This window comes from Eretmochelys imbricata, chromosome 10 (genome assembly GCF_965152235.1).
Source record: "Eretmochelys imbricata isolate rEreImb1 chromosome 10, rEreImb1.hap1, whole genome shotgun sequence".
Taxonomy (NCBI): Eukaryota; Metazoa; Chordata; order Testudines; family Cheloniidae; genus Eretmochelys; species Eretmochelys imbricata.
The window spans coordinates 60,788,155-60,808,993 of NC_135581.1; the positions used below are offsets into that span (position 1 = coordinate 60,788,155).

At 42.3% G+C, this 20,839-nt stretch overlaps 1 protein-coding gene across 2 annotated transcripts in view; it reads right to left on the minus strand.

The window, feature by feature from the left end:
* The window catches only part of UNC13C (unc-13 homolog C), a 387,958-nt gene that overhangs the window by 47,807 nt on the left and 319,312 nt on the right, over window positions 1-20,839 (minus strand). For both annotated transcript variants that reach the window (XM_077828069.1, XM_077828068.1), the window contains 3 exons: window positions 12,592-12,715; window positions 9,156-9,212; window positions 3,177-3,257 (listed from right to left, as the gene is read on the minus strand). In XM_077828069.1, the coding sequence (XP_077684195.1) occupies window positions 3,177-3,257; window positions 9,156-9,212; window positions 12,592-12,715 (262 nt within the window). The remainder of the gene's footprint in view (window positions 1-3,176; window positions 3,258-9,155; window positions 9,213-12,591; window positions 12,716-20,839) is intronic.

Sequence of the window (20,839 nt, forward strand, 5' to 3'; positions counted from 1 at the left end):
ACCGTCCTGCTGGTCTCCCATACAGCGGCAAAGATTGAGGGACACAAGAACTGGATCCATCACTCTCGTCTGAAGGCAGTAACCGCCCCCTCGTCAGCAGGACACTGGACCGTCCAACCTGCTGACTCCTCATCTAGTGACGATCTCGGCCTAAAGCTACTGTTTAAAAGACACAAATAGCGGGCATCTTAATGCTAAAATGGGCCCACCCAGGTACTAAAGACCCTGGGTTGGGAAAACTCTGGTCATAATTAATTGGGTAACATTGTTATTCTCTATATTGGTATTTCCAAACTGTGCATATTGGGAGCATAACTCCTTTGTTTTGCTTGCGCACCATGTTGCTAATTTAACAAACCAGACTGATTGCTGGGTATGTGCTCCAACTCCACTATCCCCCAAAATGAGAATGCCCCTTGACATGCTGCCCCTGACCCTAGCAGAATTAGCCACCACCAAAGAGCAGGAAAGAACGGACTCGCCGTTCTGGAATAAGACCTCTTTACAGCAAGCCACCTATCAGGACCAGGAGTATTCAGTTGCAGTACTCACTGAGGGAGTGTTATGTTTTACCCGAAACCAATCTGATCACTATGGGCGTCCTGTGGGAAAGAGCTCCTCTGTTATTACACAGTGGGCTGATGGGTATTGAATAAAGACCAAAAGGGGAAGCCAGCAGTGTGGGTGTAATGGTTCCTCCCCTTTTAGGGAAACTCTTACCACAAGAAAAGGGGTTTGGAAATGTAACTTGCCGTCCAGTTAACATCTCCAATGTAGCAAGCCAATGGTGGGTTTGTAGTGGTCCCTATGATGAGTGTAATTTGAATGGCACAATTAGAAATGCCCCCACTTGTACCCAATCAGGAGGATGGGATGCCCCCTTAGGGGCATATAAATTGTTTAAAAAAGCAGCCAAAGCAGCCTTAAATATCCCAGGAATCGCCTTAAGAAACAGTCCTTACTGAGCCCTACAGGGTCACTATTTTGTATGTGGCCGAAAGGCTTACAGGGTGCTGCCAGCCAACTGGACAGGTAGCTGTTATATAGCTCATGGAGTTCCTCATCTTTCCATAACTGCCACACTGCCCAAAAGAAAGATTAGAAATGCCCGAGACACCTCTGTTGAGTCACGAGAAAAGACCCTGCGGCGACTGACTAAGGCATTGGAGGGCAATATGAAGAATCCCCTCACAACTGAGAAGCTGGTAGGGTGCTCTGTACTGGGAATAGCGCCACTGTTTACCGGGCCAGCCATGGCATGCATAGGCCGCTATACTATAAGGCTGCAGATGGTTCTTAAAAAAGTGGCCTTAGAGTTAGAGGACTTGGTTAGTGATTTACGGTCAGCAGTAAAAACATTAAATAAAGAGGTACAGCAGCTCAGGACGTTTTCCCTCCAAAACAGGCTGGCTTTGGACTATCTCTTGGCATCCCAAGGAGGGGTTTGTGCCCTCATCGGGCCCCGATGTTGTGTATATGTAAATGATAGCAGTTATGAGATCTGTGAAAAGGTGGTACAGGCTAAGGCCCATGCCCAAGCCGAAGCACAGGTTGCCTGTACTGCCCCAGAGAACGATTGGTTGCAAACCTTGTTTTCAGGCTGGGGTTTGTCGTCTTGGCTTGGTGGTTTATTTAGCCTGCTATTGAAAATTCTCTTTCCTGTATTGCTTGTATTACTGGTATTATGCTGTGCAGTATCATGTGTCAGGGCCCTTTTGCAAAAGTTAATAAGTCATTCTCTTCAGGGCTATCACAAAGTGCTTATGCAAAGTCATATTGTAAAGAAATAAGTAGCCCAAGTGAGAAAACTCAGAGCCAAGGCTGTTGAGTGTTCTCAAAGGGGGGAGTTGTTGGGGACACTGGGGCATGGCCACTAGGTAACTCGAGGGGATGGAAGACCACGAGTGTCGATGAAGCCCCCTCGCACTAGGCCCAGGTGTCCTTGGCCCCCACTCCTGCCTGGAGGCACTCGCAGCAGCTCTGCATACTAGGCCCAAGTGTCCTTGGCCCCCCCCACCTGGAGGCACACACAGCAGTTATGCTGAGAATCTGCAACAATATGTTGCAGAGTCAGACTGCCTGAAACTAAGCAAGGCCAAAGGGGAGATATGGAAGAACAATGCTAAATAAAGCAGCTTTATGTATAGTTTAACAAATGATACAGAGAACCAGGGAACTAGCTGGGAACTGGATTGGCTGGCTATATGGATACTTGGGGCAGCTTGCTATTGGATAAGTATGCTGGGAAAAAGGATGTATAAAAGCCTGTGTAACTTCCTGCTCTGTTGTGCAGGATTTGAGATTTTATTCTCCCTGTACCTTTTTGCAGCTGCAAATAAACTTTTCTGCTTCTCCACCCCGTTGTGATTATTGGGTGTAGCACACCGGGTAACGAACCAACTCAAGCTGTTGTTCAGCCTCTCGGCACTGGGTGCCGGCAACAGCGGAAACGCACAAAATTAATTGATTCAGTTGTGTTCTTAACAGCTGCCTGACAAATGTGATTGGTTTCACTGAAAAGGGGCCACTGTATAGAATAATTAAAAGGCATCTTTGAAAGAAATCCAATAATGTACAGGTGGCAGTTAATTAGAGGGTGAATACAAAAGTAGAGAGACAAATTTAATTGGACATTTGTGGATAAAATAGTACGTTGTACAACAGAAAAATGCCTTGACTTCCAACAGGCTGTGAAGTGTTTTCCTTTCTCATATACGTTTGCAGGACCGTGGGTAGACTGCGCCAGTGAGGCCCAACCTGGCTTTGAGGAAGATAGACGGGCCATGCTACAGCACACGGAGAGCTCAACCTATTTGACTCATCCAGACTAACTCCAGGCCTCCATGGGAAGATAATAAAGAGCTAAAGCTTGGCTACCACTTTAATGGATACAGTGCATTCTCTGCCTGCAGTTGGCCAGCTCTGGGTGGGTAGGGGGGGGCCTGGGGACCAAAACTTTGTGTTCAGCCCACCTTGGAGAGCCTAGCACCACCCTGCATGATGTCTGTGCTCCCCAAGCACATTGTGACAGGAGGGCAAGGATCTTTATGACCCTGTCACACCATTGTACACCTACACAGGGCCAGCTCGAATCTAGCTCATACCGCGAACAATTCAATCATATATTTGCTCATTCAGACACACAATATAGGCTCACAGGACATATACAGCTGTACCTTAATTGTAGCTAGTGCTACCTCCATTGTTGCACATTGCCTCAATGTCAAACTTCTAGCTTCCTCTCGAGTGACGTGGTCCTGAAAAACATGGTAATATTGTAGCTGTTATAAGGAAAAGCAAGTCTTGCTGCTTCTCTTGCCTTTTTAAAAAACATCTACATTTGGCAAGGATGCATTCACCCTTCGACTTGTTTTTTAAAATAAATTACAACGCAAAGCTATTCCATTGTTTGTTGAAAATGAGAATTGAAAAGAAAAACTGAAATTTAATGCTAGGGTATCTGTAAAGTGGTTTCCAATTATTTTGAAAAGACAAGTTGTTTCTCTGTTCTGTAAAGGAAATTGGTTAAATGTTATAAATGTGATGAATACTCATGGATGCCATTAAAATTCCATGTTTTACTAATGAAATTTGACTGTAAATTGGTGTTTGGCAGAAGCCCAAACTTAAACAAAAGTCTGATTGGAAGCAAAGTTAAGTAAAGGCAAAAAGAGGTTTGTATTCTTGAAAAATATTTTGTGAAATCAACAGCTCATTATTTACTTAGGCTGTATTTTAATTGCTGTATCAGATTGGGCTGTTATTCAAAGAAACACAAATTGCCACATTTCTACAAAACTCAAATACCAGTATTGGTATTGGCTAGAAACTGACTGGCATAAAAACCAAACTCAGAAGCTTTTTTATCATGTTAGCATTTCATGTCCTACACAGTTGAGAAACAGAAAACTGCTTCTTTCTTAAGCTGTTCAAAACTGGTGTAGAGAGGAAAAACAATCAACCTTTTGGAAACCATTGGCAAAAGTCTGCCCTTTTGCTTTATCCCACATAGAAAGATGTTTTATTTGTACTACAGCTGGCATGGCTGTAAAAGCTCATTGTCATTTTACACGTAATATTCCTGGAGGTAGCTGAATGTGTAAAGAATCAATCATTGGAATTCCTTTGGAAGAGGAAGATTTACCTGCATATTGAGAATACAAAGAATGGGTTCAGTGCTACATTCCTGTTCTTTTATCTCTGCTTTAACTTCTCTGATAAAGAGAATGTTTCTGTGCCCAAGAATACCATCATACCATGGCAAGTTGGTACAGAGTGGAGAACATCAATAAAACAAATGTAAAATCATGTAAAAAATGAAGAATCTAGACGTTTTTAGATATTGTAGGCTAATTTGCTAATGTAATACACTGATTTGGGTGGAATCTGTGGCAGTACAGTAAGGGCTAGGTTATGTCTTTTGACTGGGATTTTCCCAACTTGCCAAAATGACTTAGGAACAGAAATCCCTTTGAAAGTGTTCACTGCTAGAGCTGGTTGATTTTTTTTTTCTTGGAAAATGCCATTATTGTGAAAACTGAAATATTTAATAAAACTATGTTAACAAAATTCCCATGAGAAAAAAATCTATTTCTGAAAATTTTGAAATTTAGTTTTAGATTCTCAACTTAATTTTGAATTTGATCTTTTTTCATTTTTAAATGATATTGTTTATGACATGTCAGTAATCCTAATACACATTACTTTTACTGACATGCCATAACATAACAATATAGTTGAAATAGGCTAATTTTATTTTTAAAATCCGTGGCAATCTGTTTCTTTGCAATGCAACAGGAGACACTTTGATCTAAAAAAGATGTTTCAATCAGTCCTAAAGTAGCAGCTGCCCTTAATCATTTTTAAAATACAGTAAAAATAGAACATCAACTGTTATGCACTGCTCCTGCAGACAGATCATGAAATAACATAAGCATTAAAACATATAAAAATGAAAAACCCTATAAAATAAAATTCAAAATTTCAAAATGAGAATTTTCCAAAACATACATTTTTCAGAATTTCCATTTTTCAGGAAATTTTGAAAATATTTATTTTCATTTTCAATCAGAACAAAAACAATTGTCAAAATTTTCCCACAAAAAGGAAATTCAGAGTTTCGACCAGCTCTACTCATGAGTCACTCAGTCCCTTTGTCCCTCAACAAGTACTATGGGGGTGAGGAAGGACAGTGCTGCAGCCTGGCAGCACACACCAGTGAGGCAGGTACAGCTTGCTCCCCCAACGGTCTGTACTGGGACCAGTGGTGTTCAACATATTCATAAATGATCTGGAAAATGGGGAAACAGTGAGGTGGCAAAGTTTGCAGCTGATACAAAATTAATCAAGATAGTTAAGTCCAAATCTGGCTGTGAGGAGTTACAAAGGGATCTCAAAAAACTGGGTCACTGGGCAACAAAATGGCAGATGAAATTCAATGGCGATAAATGCAAAGTGATGCACATTGGAAAACATAATCCCAACTATACATAGGACATGATGGGGGTCTAATCTAGGTGTTATCACTCAAGAAAGAGATCTTGGAATCATTGTGAAAAATTCTCTGAAAACAGCTGCTCAATATGCAGTGGCTGTCAAAAAAAGCTGACAGAAAATATCGTAGTACCACTATATAAATCCATGGATGGTTTGCCCACGTCTTGAATACTGTGTGGAACTCTGGTAACACCCTTCTCAAAAAAAGATACATTAGAATTGGAAAAAGTACAGAGAAGAGCAACAAAAATGATGAGGGCTATGGAACAGCTTCCATATGAAGGAATGATTAAAAAGGCTGGGACTGTCCAGCTTAAAAAAAAAAGAGACAACTAAGGGGGGCTATGAGAGAGGTCTATAAAATCATGAATAGGGTGGAGAAAGTGAATACGGAAGTGTGATTTACACCCTTCACAGAACACATAAACTCAATGAAATTATTAGGCAGCAGGTTTAAAACAAAGAAAGTGCGTTTTCACACAACACACAGTCAACCTGTGGAACTTGTTGCCAGGGGATGTTATGAAGGCCAAAACTATAACTGGGTTCAAACGTATAATTAGCTACATTCATGGAGAATAGCTATTAGCCAAGATGGTCAGGGATGCAATCCTAAGATGTGGGTGTCCCTAAACTTCTGACTGCCAGAAGCTGGGACTGGAGAACAGGACATGAATCTCTCTATAATTACCTTGTTCTGTTCATTCCCTCTGAAGCATCTGGCACTAGCTACTTTTGGAGGATACTGGGCTAGATGGGCCATTGGTTTGACCCAGTATGGCCGTTCTTATATTCTTTGAGTTGGCCAGATTTAGTGGCCAGCATAGAGGTGTATATGGGCCATGATGCTGGTATCAAGCACCTTGTATCCATGGGATCACTGTGAGGGAGTAGTGACTGAACTCCCAAGTCATATTCACAGAAGCACAAAAGGTGGGAAAAGGGTTTCTTGTGTCCTTTGCCCCTTGAGCATCCTTGCAGGGAGCAGTGTCACAATTTGACCTTGTGTTTTAAAAAAAAAAGGTCAATTTATTTTGCTTTGCATGTTTTTGTTGGGATGAAGCATCGCAGCTGCTGTGACAGCCTCTGTTTAATAACTACTTACAGGGAACTTTTTATTCTGTTTGTACTTGAGCAGGAGTAATAGCAAAGAATGTTGGGTACATTATATATTGTGCAGAGGGTACTATAAATACAAGTGAGACTAAAACTATAGGGTTTGGGACTATTTAGAAAAGCTGGACGAGCACAAGTTCTTGGGGCCAGATGCGCTGCATCCGAGCATGCTAAAGGAGTTGGCGGATGTGATTGCAGAGCCATTGGCCATTATCTTTGAAAACTCGGGGAGGTCCCGGACAACTGGAAAAAGGCTAATGTAGTGCCCATCTTTAAAAAAGGGAAGGAGGAGCATCCGGGGAACTACAAGCCAGTCAGCCTCACCTCAGTCCCTGAAAAAATCATGGAGCAGGTCCTCAAGGAATCAATTCTGAAGCACTTAGAGGAGAGGAAAGTGATCAGGAACAGTCAGCATGGATTCACCAAGGGCAAGCCTGATTAATCTAATTGCCTTCTATGATGAGATAACTGGCTCTGTGGATGAGAGGAAAGCAGTGGATGTGTTGTTCCTTGACTTTGTCAAAAGCTTTGCTATGGTCTCCCACAATATTCTTGCCAGCAAGTTAAAGAAGTATGGGCTGGATGAATGGACTATAAGGTGGATAGAAAGCTGGCTAGATTGTCGGGCTCAATGGGTAGTGATCAATGGCTTCATGTCTAGTTGGCAGCCGGTATCAAGTGAAGTGCCCCAAGGGTCGGTCCTGGGGCCAGTTTTGTTCAATATCTTCATAAATGATCTGGAGGATGGCATGGATTGCACCCTCAGCAAGTTTGCAGATGACACTCTACTGGGAGGAGCGGTAGATACGCTGGAGGGTAGGGATAGGATACAGAGGGCCCTAGACAAATTAGAGGATTGGGCCAAACGATATCTGATGAGGTTCAACAAGGGCAAGTGCAGAGTCCTGGACTTAGGACAGAAGAATCCCATGCACCACTACAAACTAGGGACTGAATGGCTCGGCAGCAGTTCTGCAGAAAAGGGGTTACAGTGGACGAGAAGCTGGATATGAGTCAACAGTTGCCAAGAAGGCCAATGGCATTTTGGGATGTATAAGTAGGGGCATTGCCAGCAGATCGAGGGACGTGATCGTTCCCCTCTATTTGACATTGGTGAGGCTTCATCTGGAGTACTGTATCCAGTTTTGGGCCCCACGCTACAAGAAGGATGTGGAAAAATTGGAAAGAGTCCAGCGGAGGGCAACAAAAATGATTAGGGGACTGGAACACATGACTTATGAGGAGAGGCTGAGGGAACTGGGATTGTTTAGTCTGCGGAAGAGAAGAATGAGGGGGGATTTGATAGCTGCTTTCAACTACCTGAAAGGGGGTTCCAAAGAGGATGGCTCTAGACTGTTCTCAGTGGTAGTGGATGACAGAACAAGGAGTAATGGTCTCAAGTTGCAGTGGGGGAGGTTTAGGTTGGATATTAGGAGAAACTTTTTCACTAGGAGGGTGGTGAAGCACTGGAATGCGTTACCGAGGGAGGTGGTGGAATCTCCTTCCTTAGAAGTTTTTAAGGTCAGGCTTAACAAAGCCCTGGCTGGGATGATTTAGTTGGGGATTGGTCCTGCTTTGAGCAGGGGGTTGGACTAGATGACCTCCTGAGGTCCCTTCCAACCCTGATATTCTATGATTCTATGGTTCATTCCTGTGACACTATTTTCTACGTACGCTGTTATATGTGAGTACAATATTATGTATGTGGTAACACATACACATGTTTTTGTGCACATTTCAGGAGGGTTTATATGCTGATGTCAAAACTGTGCTGATTGTTTACAAATTAATTATTTTTTTTATATTCACTGCCAATGTTTGAGACCCAATCCTTTTTCCATTAGCCAGAGCTGCTTGTCAATACTAGAAATGAACCATGAAGACATAACACCAATTACTGCCGATGGAAGCAGAGTGCTCTAGAATTTTAATGTAGAAGAGAGTAAGCACAGAGCATACCATTATATTCTTTGTAGACAATCAGCTGGACAAATTTACAAGTGGTCATGTACTATTTTTATTTTCCCTGAAGCTGGTCCCAGGAGGAAGCCAGATGTTCTAATGTAATGGTCCACAATTTCTATTCAAGACTAATTCTGCAGCAAACCATGGAGTAGGATAATTTTATGTTAATAATAGACAGTTACAGTGAAGATCTGTGTATGATACATACACTAAGAATTGCCATGCTGGAATAGGTCCATGTAGCCCTGTAACTTCAGGCCAATGCTGCACTGACAGAGGCCAATGCTAAATGCTTCAGGAAAAGGTTTAAAATACCCATATTACACCTGGTCGCTTGTGCAATATGGAGATCGGAGGAATATTTTCCTGACAGCAACTAGTGATCAGCGCAGTGTATATGCAGAAACAGACTGTGAAACCATTACTCATTTTGCCGAGCAGTTACTCACACAAGCTGTCCCTTGATTTCAATGGGCCAGTTATGACAGTAAGCACAAGTGAGGAGAAGAGGGTAAGCACACCGTTTATCCACTCTTTCCTTACAGTAGGACATATGTAGATTTATTTAACCTACTTACCTTCAGCTTCGACAATTGTCCAAGATCTTTAGCGGCACTAAATATCATCTGGGGCCCCTATAAACAAACAAAATTGAAACTGAAGATACAGAATTTTCAACATCACTACAGAGCTTTTGCTTTTTATCTCAACATCATTACTATTGTTAAATAACTGCCCATTTTTTGAAGAAAAGGCCTTTATCACATTGGTTATCTTCAGTATTCTGCAGATCAAAAGTTAAATAAAACCTTCAATTCCAATTAAGTCATATTTTGATGCAGTTGACAAAGCAAAATATTTGGAAATATATAGGTCAGTGTGGAGGAAAGTGGTCCCAATCCTGCAGAACCTGAGAAACACAACTCCGATTGACTTCTATGAAATATTCACTTGTGTAAAGTCCAAGCATCTCTATATTGAACCAGAAACATTGTGTTGAAATATATTTGAATGGCATATATGTAGACAAAACAATATTTTGTAATAATCAAATCCTGGCAAGATTCAGAAGGTTTATGTTACCCCTTTATGTTAAACAACCATCTGCTTCGAATCCTTCTATAATGCACTGTAAACATTTGTTGCAGCACAATTACCCCAAGAACTGTAATTACCAACGGTTTTTGGCAGCTTAACAAGGAGTGGTTCTAGATGACTGGCTTCCATTAAAGCCAACTGACAGAAATCAGCTGAACTTAAATGGGACAATAGAATGGTTTTTCATCAATCTTTCCAGAAGATCTCAATTTTCAAAACTGGTCTTTGTGTTTCTGTGTATCCCCACTAATGAAATTTTACTTTCAAATCTATAAACTTAGCTTAAATTCTCACTGCTTATTGGCAGCCAGAATGGTAAGAGAAAAATTCTGCATATTGTAAAACAAGTTCTGTTTCAGCGTGTCTGTGCTTGTACCCTCTGACAAGGGAAGTGGTATTCACATCTCTGTAAAGGGAAGAAACTTTCTTGAAGCATCCTATTGTTGATGGCGGGGGGGGGAGGGATAGCTCAGTGGTTTGAGCATTGGCCTGCTAAAGCCAGGGTTGTGAGTTCAATCCTTGAGGGGGCCATTTAGGGATGTGGGGCAAAAATTGGGGATTGGTCCTGCTTTGAGCAGGGGGTTGGACTAGATGACCTCCTGAGGTCCCTTCCAATCCTGATATTCTATGATTTAATTACAAATAAGATTAGCAAAAAATGAAACCAGCCTGTGGCTATGCACCTTATCCATCATACTGTGTATCACTTTAGGGAAGTTACATTTTGGAAGTTAACAGATGGTGAGGCACTGTACACACCTGTTGTGCTGTGATCATATTTAAAAACTGGTCCAGTGTTCTTTTGTAACTAATTATTACCTCCCTTGACCACTACGGATCATATATGTTCTATTTTATCTCTCTGCTTCTATTATGCTCCTGCTAAACAAGGCTTGAAAAATATACTTGACAGCTACTAGTCAGGAGGCAATGTTAAAGGTGCGTGTGAGGGGTATTTCAAACCAATGAGGTTCTGGGGCCCAGCACAATCCAACCCTGCTGTTTAGAAGGACGGTGAAGTTGGACTTCTATCCAGGTCTGTCCCTGTCCATTTTGGCCTCTGGCTAGTTGATGATAAATGAGAAGCCTCCACACTCATCTGGCTCCTGGAAAGGAGAAGGTGCACACTCTCACTGGACCCTAACTGCCATCCAAAAGCCTCACGACAATTGGGAGGGAGATGAGGCAGAAGAGGGTCCTCAGGTTCTATCCCACCTCCCCATCCTGGCTTCTGCCTGAACTGGGCAGGTCTTTTCACCAGAGCTTAACCAAATAGCAACGTGACATGACTTTTGTCAGTTTTCCCGCTGACTACAGGGTTACAATAAGCAGCTGTGAAATTGACCAGGCTCTTGTTGGCCTCATACAGTCTGTGATTAGACGTGGTCAAGGGTTTTCTGAGGGAACAGAATTTGCCCAAACTGAGATTTTCCAGGGGGTCAGTGGCTCTGGGACAGACCCACGATGTGGGCTGCTCTACGGTCCAGTATTATTTAACTGCAGTCTTGTTTAATAATACTTTCACTGCATACGTACAAACCCCTTCTTTTATTTGTCTATAGTACGTCGCAATACTTTACAAAATTTTAATTGTTGCTATTGGAAAGTGATGATTAATTATGTCATCAGTGAGAGATTTGGACTTTGTTATATTTGCTAGCTGTGCAAGAGAAAAGGTTACATTTATTCAAGAGAATTTTACATTAGGATTTGAGCTCGTCCCTGCTGCATAGTGTTCTAATAGATATAATTTACATTTGAAACCCAATAAATATTATAAATGTCATCTGCAGCTCTGTGATTGCAATTGCTTCAGTTCTTACTTTTGGCTCCCTGGCAGTGTTGTTAGCTGTTTTAATAACAAAACAATATATACAGTAACATCGTCTCTGGACACACTGTAACAATATAATGATTAACTTGTAACAAAAGACAGCAGACTCATTAAATGCAAGATTAACCCCCCTACACGTACACCCCCCCACCAAACAAAAATAATATTTCTGTATTACACTACCTCTTCTCCCCCCCACAAAAATCTCACAAGTCTGAGGTCATTGTTTTACTGCTTTCTCATAAAGGTATACCCAGAATTTGACAGACCCCCCTACACCAGTACTGTAAGTACAGTATCCCTAGATGGCATCCCCAATTGAGGATCATGTCAGGCTACCCTCACTACTGCTTTGGGTAGCACAACAACCTCCTCCAGCTGTACCATGTTCCCCGCTTCCTGTCATCCTGGTAATGCAACCCCTCCCCTGCCCTCAAAGAGGACCTCTCTATGTCTGGTTAACAAATCTAGAGCCAGACTGTGGCTTTGAGTCATTGGCTGGGAAGTGGCTGCATTTTGGGGTGGTGATGAGGCATCATATAGCAGGAGGCTTTTGGGGAAGGGCATGCAAGGCCTGCTCTCACTCTGCATCCCCATCTCTTAGCCTCCTGGGAAGGCTAGCATCTGTGCTGAAATAGTACAGTGACTGAATGCCCACTGTGGCTGGCTGCTTGTGTTCTCTCTTGTTCTTGCACACCTACAAAGGGCGAGCCATCATCTGGCTGTTAATTTTCACCACAGGCAATAAAGTCATCACAAATAACATTTTAAAACATGCTCTATGAAAGTGATCCTGCCTTTTACATTGCACCCCGCCTTGATGAAATGAACTGCAAGAATGCCCCAATCTAGGATGGGCAGGCAGTTCGCCCAATAGTGAGGACTTGCAAAACAGCTACTAAAGATCTGCTCCAGCTTTTCTGCTGAAAAAGTGCCCAGCAAGCTGCATGTAGTGACCAAGTTCCTCTTTGGGGGGAATTTTCTGGAAGGAAGTTTTAAAAAACTGCTACCAGGCGTCTGATTAAGCAAGGTGATTATTGCAAACGTTTTTAATGTGTGTGAATCATGGCTTGGACACTTACGGTTTGGTCTGTCAATGGTGGAAGCACGATTTGCTTTTCTATTTTGTTCAGGACTGATTTCCACAGCTCTTTCAAAACCCGTTTCAGAACTGTCTTCTCACAGAATTTTGCAGAGAGACTTAAACTGGAATAAAGTAAAACACAGGCTGGTCTCCAAATCTAGCATTAAAACATCAAAGGCTCTGAATTAACATAAATTCAGATTAACTGCTACCTTGTGTTAGAGTTTCTCTGAACCACTACACCAATAATGCCTTTTAGAGATCAGTGTTATTTCACAGCATTCTTCACATGGATTTTTGAACATTTCAAATCTTGTCTTCTAGATTAGGAACAAACGTTCCATGTAAACATCTAGCAACCCTTTTACCATGCTTCTGCTTAATGTATCCAACAGCACTGTATTTATTGAAAATGAAACATAACGTTTGAACTATAAAGTTATGCTCAAATGATTGGTATAGTTAAAAAACTTAAAGGGTTTTTGTGAAATTAGTTTCTGCTTAAAAAGAAAAAGCTCCTTTGTCATCCTATATTGCATCTGTGCAGTTAAAACTGCTTGTGATATGAGACACAAATGTAGAGCAGATGCCTTGAAACACTTACAGTTATGCATACACATTTCTTCTAAAGCCAATGGGACTACTGAGTAGTAGGAATAGGCTCCGTAATAAGTGTTTGGAGGACCACTTTCCCATCACATGTTTATTCGGATCTAAGAGGGTGTTCATGAAACATGCTATATGTGGAATTAAGCACCTTTTACTGCAGTACACACATGAGAAAATCTTCTGTTTATTCTTTAAAAAAACTGCAATTTGTAAATACGTATCTGGGGAGTCTTATAATATTATGTAAGTTTTGTTCATGTAAATGAGCATATAACAGAGGATGTACAAATCACATCATAGGTATGTATATGTACCGATTAATCTTTCTATTATCTATTATAAGTATGCATATGAAAAGTGATAGTAACAGAGAAATAATCACAGCAGAAGGCACATACATTTACAAGGCAGGTGATACTCCTTAGAAGCATTTTTATCTCAGTTCCTTGTTTTGTATATATGTTTGTTTGGATTACATTTACATTTAAATATACATCTAAATTTTACAAAAATGGTGTCTTTTTGGCAAGTATTTAAAACCTCTTTTAAAAAATTAAATTTGTATTTGTTTATATTTCAAGAAAGGTGTGTTAGGTACCTTCAATATATATTGATTTTTGGTTTGATTGAATAGAAGAGTGAATCAAATGGGGCATTCCATTCTTACCATTCAAGGACAGATCATGTGTGTTTGTGAAGATTTTTGGCCTTTGTCTTCTTACAGACGTAAAAGAGAATCATGTTCCTCATGTCAAAGGAAGTTAAGACTAAGACAGTCTATGCTTCCAGCAGCTTTACACACAGGACTAGACAGATGGTTAGAAATGAAAGGCTGACATATAGATACAGCTGCTGGAAAGCCTTCTCTCAGGGTTAGGAATCTGGCTTTTGTGTTGCAAAAACAGTCAGCTCCTATGATAGAGTAGAGTAGATTAAGGGAAAAGAACGGGTGCTTTCCACACTGCCAGTTACACTGAGCTGCAGTGCCAACTGACAAAGAGCCAAATCAACAGAGTGTACAGATTTCTCCCAGATTTTCCTCTGTACTCTATGGTGTATTTCATATATTACATGGAACCTACAGAAAGCGAACTAAAAACTCTTTCTATTTCCCTCTCCCCTCTTTGCAGCTCTTTTTTGGGCCCTTTTAGATCATATTCAACTTCTCCAGATGCACTTTCTGCTTCCCTAATATGGGCCTGCAATCTCAGTGGAAAAATAAGTCATTATTTCTTGGACCCTGTCCAAGAAGTAAGCTTCTAGGAAGAAATATTCATCAAAAACTCAATTGGGGTCTATTAGTTTTGGCGTTCTGGGAATCCACTTAAATCACTCACACTCCCCAAGCAGGAAACATGCTCATGTAAATTATATTTTCCAAGTACAAAGCAACAAGCACAAGTAAAAATGTCACAACTTTCTGAAAAGGAACACAGAAGAGCATACAAAAGGGACTGACTTTCAGAAGTGCTGAGATACTGCAATTGACTTTCATGGGATTTGAGAGTGCTCACAGTCTCTGAAAATATAGCCCATAAAATGTGACCTTTAGAAGCAACAGCAGTGTAAAATTATGTCCCAGAGAAAGAAAGAAAAAGGCGGTTACTTCCTGTAACAGGAGGTTCTTTGAGTGTGTGATCCCTATCTATAATCCACTGTGAGTTATGCATATGCCCTGAGCCTGAGAATTTGAAAGTAGTGTTCATTAATTTATGCATGCATCCTGGCTTACCTCGTGTCTCTTACTGAGGGGATAAAGGGCAGAGTGGACTGACTGCCTCTCCAGTTCCTTCTCTACTGCAAATCAGATAAGATCTAAAGCAGAAGGGAAGGAAGGTGGGTATTGGAATACAGACTGATGTCTTCAAAGAAAGAATATAGTCCAAGATGAGAGGAATATCTGTAGTTTCTCAGAGAACGCCTCTTTGATGTGCCCAGGAAGAAAAGTGCTTCCATTTAGCTAGGTACCATCTAGTAGAGTCCTTAGAGAGGATGTCTTGTACGGCTGCGGAGCATGAACGTTCTAAGGATGATGCCCATCCAAATACCAAGCTCTGAGGTGGAGTGGATGCAAATCAGGGTACTTGATCTTGCTGTTGCACAGGGTTAGAACTTGGGAAATGTTGGGAGGATGATTAGTGGTCAGGATGCCATGTGTAGGAGATTGGGAAACTAAAACTGTCTGGGCTAGAAGGGGGCAATCAGGATGGCCGGTGCTCTGTCCTGACAGATTTTGCATAGAACTTGTGGCAGGAGTGGGAGCAGGGGGAAGGCATAGTTGAGCTGGTCCAACTAAGGAAGAGGCAGAGCATCACCCTGGAAGTGATGACCTAGGGCTCTTTTGGAGCAATATGTAGTTCATTTCTGTTTGCATGAGAAGTGAACAGATCCCTGATTGGGGTTCCCCAGAGACTGAAAATATTGTGCACTACCCAAGCTCCCACTTGTGGTTGACTGAAAAATGTGTGCTGAGGGAGTCTGCAAGCACATTTTGCTTTCCCAGAAGATAGATGACCGACAGGGTGATTTGATTGTTGATACACCAGTTCCAGAGGCTGACTCCTACACACAAGGAGGCAGATCTCACTCCTCCCTGCTTGTAGGTGTAGAAGACAGTTGTAATGTTGTCTGATGTTATAAGGACACAGTGAGTGTGGATGAATGGAAGAAAGGACTCACATACTTTCCAAACTGCTCATAACTCCAGGATATTGACGTGCATTCTGGACCCTCAAGATATACAGGAACTTTTTGCTGTGTGGCTGTTAATGTGGGCTCCCCAAGCTAATAGGGATGTGTCTGTAATTATGGTCCTGTCCAGAGAGGTGGAGAGAAAAGGAGATGCCCATGCATACCTGACAAGGGTTTGTCCACCACAGCAGGAAAGACACTACCTTGGCCGAAACTGTTACCATGGAGTTCATGGAATGGTGGTTTGGGGAATATACTGACTGCAGTCACATTTAAAGGTTGGCATAGATGCATATGACCTAGGAGAGAGACAGACATATCTTGAAAGGTACTTGAGGGTTGCTTGTGATGCGAGCTATGATATTGTTCATGGTCTGGAATCTGTCCTTGGGCAGGTACACTCTTGCAGTGATAGAATTCAAGGTTGCCCTGATGAAGTCCAGAGATTACGTGGTGCGGGGGGCGAGAACAGATTTTTTGGCATTTACACTGACTCCCACTGAGGAGAGAAGGTGTAGCATTATGGAAGTTGATGCATAGGCATGCTGGCGGGATTTGGCAACAAGGAGCCAGTCATTGAGATAGGGAAAGACAATGAACCCACAACATCTGACATGGGCTGCTACTACTGAGACTATCTTGGTAAGGACTCTCTATTCTGAAGGGGAGTACTCTGTACTGAAAATGTTCGGTGCCTACCATTAATCCGAGGAATCGTCTCTGAGTGGGATGAATGTCTATGTCATATTGAGAGCCATGAACCACGTGCCCTTTTCTAAAGACAGGATTATAGTGGCCAGCGTGACCATATGAAAACTGAGTTTGGGAATGAAATGGTTGAGCTGGCAGAAGTTGGGATTGGTCTCCAACTGCCCTTCTTTTTGAGTAATAGGGGGTAAGCTGAATAAAGCCCTCTCCCTTGGTATTGAGGAAGGATGTGTTCTATCGCTCCCCACTGCAACAAGTAGTTCAACTCTTGTTTGAGAATACTCTTGTGAGAGTGGCCCCTGAAGGAGGATTTTAGAGGAGGTAGGGATGCAAACTGTATCCTATACCCAGAGTGGATGATGTTCAGCACTCACGTGTCTGTTGTTATTCCATTCCAAGTGTTGAAAAAGAGTGCTAGACAACCCCCAAATGGTGTGTGGGGGTTGGGAGGTGTTGTGCCTAATGTTTTGTGGTTCTCAAGCACCCATCAAAAATAATGTCGAGCCAGGGGTTGAGGTTAGGATGCAGAGCCTGTTGCAGTGGGTGTGAGGAAGCAGGATTTTTGAACTCTCTGTCTCTTATGTGGTAGTTTCACAGAGTCTCTGATGGAAAAACTGCTGAGCCATATGTTTAGATCTGAATGATCGGCAGTTATTCCCAATGAGTGTAGGGTAGCCTTCGGGTCCTTCAGGGAATGTAGGGGCTTGTCCATCTTCTGGTTGCAGAGGTGTGATTCAAAGGGGAGGTCCTCAGTGGTATTCTGGACCTCTCTAGGGAGCCCTGATGCATGGAGCCATGACTCCCTGAGCATGATGATGGCAGTAGCCATAGCTCTAGAGGAGATATCAGCACCATTGACTGCCGCTTCTGGAGAGCAGTCTTGGCTATTAGTTTGCCTTCATCTGTCAGAGCTTGGAAACAAGCTCTGTCTTGCTGTAGAATGCTGTCAATAAACTTGGCATAGTTCAGGAAATCATATTTAGCCATTAGTGCCTGGTAATTGGCTATCCTGAACTGGAGGCTGGATGATGAGACCTTTCTCCCCAGCAGATCCAGGCATTTGCCTTATCAGTGGGAGTAGACCAGGGATATTGCTGTCTAGCACTTTCAGAAGTGGTCTGGATCAGCAGTGAGTTGGGGGTGGGGTAAGAAAACAAAAAATTCTGCTTCTTTCGCTGGCACATAATAACCTCCTCTGACCTTTTAGGGGTATGAATGCAGCTGACAGGGGTGTGACGAACTGTCCTAGCTTGCTCCAGTATGACTTCATTAATGGGGAGTGATATTCTCCTGGATTCGGATGTGTGGAGGATATCTAAGAATTTGTTCTGGGAGTCCTGGACTTCTTCAAGAAGAATCTGAAGTTCTCCAGCAACTCTGTGAAAAAGGTCTGAGAACTGCCTGAAGTCATCGGGGTTGTGTGGGGAGAACAGGAGTTACTGCATCCTCTGAAGATGAAGATGGTAGTCTTACTGGTAACAGTGGAACTGCTGGATCCAGAGAGTAATGTTCCTCCTCTTCTTCTATCAGCTCTCATGGCAGATCTGAGCGTCCCCTTAGAGAGGAGACAAAGGGTGACTCCCTAGCAATTTGGATCAACTCTGCAGGGGGGTACTGATCCCAACCCCCCAGTATGGCCAGTAAGAAGGGGTCTGTAGGTTGTCATGGGGCCCCTATGGCATGGGGTACCAGCAGCTCAGAGTTAGATGAGGCAGAAGTTAGTCCTAAACAGGTGCAGATCTTTTGGGTGGTGGAGGATAGGTACGATAAGAGAAGAAAGGTTTCTCAGGTGGTCCGGAATCTCTGGATGAAGAGAAGGCTGATTCCAACTCCAGTGGTGCTATGCTTGATGTCACTGGAGGGGAGATGTATTCCGCCTATGGGATGGGTGATAAACTCCTTCCAGCAGTCTACTCCCTTGGTGGAGTTTTCTTCCTGGAGAAGGAGGGGATTCCAGATCCAGGAGAGCAAAAATGTCATGTAGGGTGGCAACGGATTCAGACCTCCCCAGTGAGAGGACCATCTCTGAGTCACCAAAGCCAACGATGAGGGAGATGCCCGAAGTTAACAGTGATCAGATTTCATTGGTGCCAGTGGATCCTAGGGTTTGGGAGGTGCTGAGGATGATCGTACCAAAGGCATGTGGTCTGGTACTGATGCAGCCCAATACTTATGGGCTTTCTTATAATACCTCTGGTACCTAGGACATACTAAGCCCTCATGGGCCAAGGTGAATGGCTTACTTAGAGATGAATCAGACTTCTCTGAAGTGGATTTAGAGGAAGACTTAGTCACATGCTAATGAGAGTGCTTCCTGACGAGATCCCGCATGTGAGGGGTATATTCTCCCACACCAGAGTCGGAGCTTGCAGGCACACTCCTTGCTGAATTAGGATGATGTATGGGGGAGTGCCCTGGCTTTGGTCCGATTGGGGTCTCATGGTATTCTCCATGAGGTATTTGCAGAGACAAAGTTCCCACCTTTCTCGTGCACAGCTGGGGAATGATTGGCAGATACTGCACCTCGCTGCGTTGTGAGCTTCCCCAAAGCAGAACAGGCAGCACTGGTAGTTGTCGCTGACCAAGAAGGATTTCATGTAGAAAGCATAGAGTTTGAAGCCCAGAGTCCTGGGCATAGTCCGGTACCTGAATGGGTTGCATGGTGGAGGGGGTCCCCCCAGGAGAGTAATCTAAACACTGAAGAACTATTTTCAGAGTAACAGCCATGTTAGTCTGTATTCTCAAAAAGAAAAGGAGTACTTGTGGCACCTTAGAGACTAACCAATTTATTTGAGCATGAGCTTTCGTGAGCTACAGCTCACTTCATCGGATGCATATCGTGGAAACTGCAGCAGACTTTATATACACACAGAGAATATGAAACAATACCTCCTCCCACCCCACTGTCCTGCTGGTAATAGCTTATCTAAAGTGATCATCAAGTTGGGCCATTTCCAGCACAAATCCAGGTTTTCTCACCCTCCACCCCCCCACACACAAATTGTAAGCTATTACCAGCAGGACAGTGGGGTGGGAGGAGGTATTGCCACAAGTACTCCTTTTCTTTTTACTGAAGAACTATATAATTCTAACTGTTAAAACTGTTTACAAACTAGATAATTCTTATTTTGTAGGACAAAGCCCAAGCTACAGACCCTGAAGGTTCCAACCAGGACTATGTGGCGGTGAGGAGGAACTGGAAGAGATGCTCGATCCACACAACCCTTTATTCCCTCGGTCAGAGACACAAGATGAGCCAGGATGCATGTGTAGACCAGCAGACGCTACTTTCAAAATCTCTGGCTTCCAGGCACATGGTGTGCATGTGTAACCCACAATGGAATACACTGGGGACTATCACTCGAAGAAGAAAGTCAATTATGAATTAGCCTTTGCCTTTGAGCATTACAGTCATAACACCAGAAAACCTTTCCATCCATTGAGCAATATTTCACAATTATTACCCTCAAAGCCAGGCATTAACCATGAGCACATATTAAAGATCAACATGCTGGTTCAGCAAAGTGTCTTGTCTAAACCAGGACACCTCCGATTATATAAAATGCCAGTTTGGTACAAATCCTCACATCAAGAAAAAAACCATGTAAAAGATTCATGTCTTAGGAAAAGACCTGATTGTGAAAAGGAATGTAAGGGGTTGTGTTTCAGAGCAATAGATCTAGGTGGTAAAGTAGGCTATACCCTGTTTTTTCAAAGAAGAACCTCCTCTTGTGTCCTTAAAACTTTTGAAATGACAAACACCTTTGTGAAATGCAGACTTTCAACAATGTTAGTTAACTGCAAAGCTCCCAATATAATTCCTAATATCATTGCTATGTAAATGGTAAAATGCTTTATATACCAACCTGAAATCTAAGGACCTTGCTAAAGTAATTACTAATACAAAAAGCCATTTCAGTATAGAATATTTCTAATAACGGGGAATTAATTAAATTGGCATGATCAAACAACTCCCTCAACCAATTCAGGAAGAGAAGAATCATCTCTCCAAAAATTGTTATGAAGAATAAACAACTTCTTTAATAACTATTTAGACTAAACACACTAAGAATTCCTGAATCTTGAAAAGATTTTGTTGCTTTGAGAACTAAAAACTTTTAAGTTTAAATTTAAAATTAAGTACACTAAATTTTAACTATAATTAAAAGAAGTGTTCAGAATTTCTGAAATCAGAATTTCATTTCCTGTCAAACACCAATAAAATTTAATGACTATCT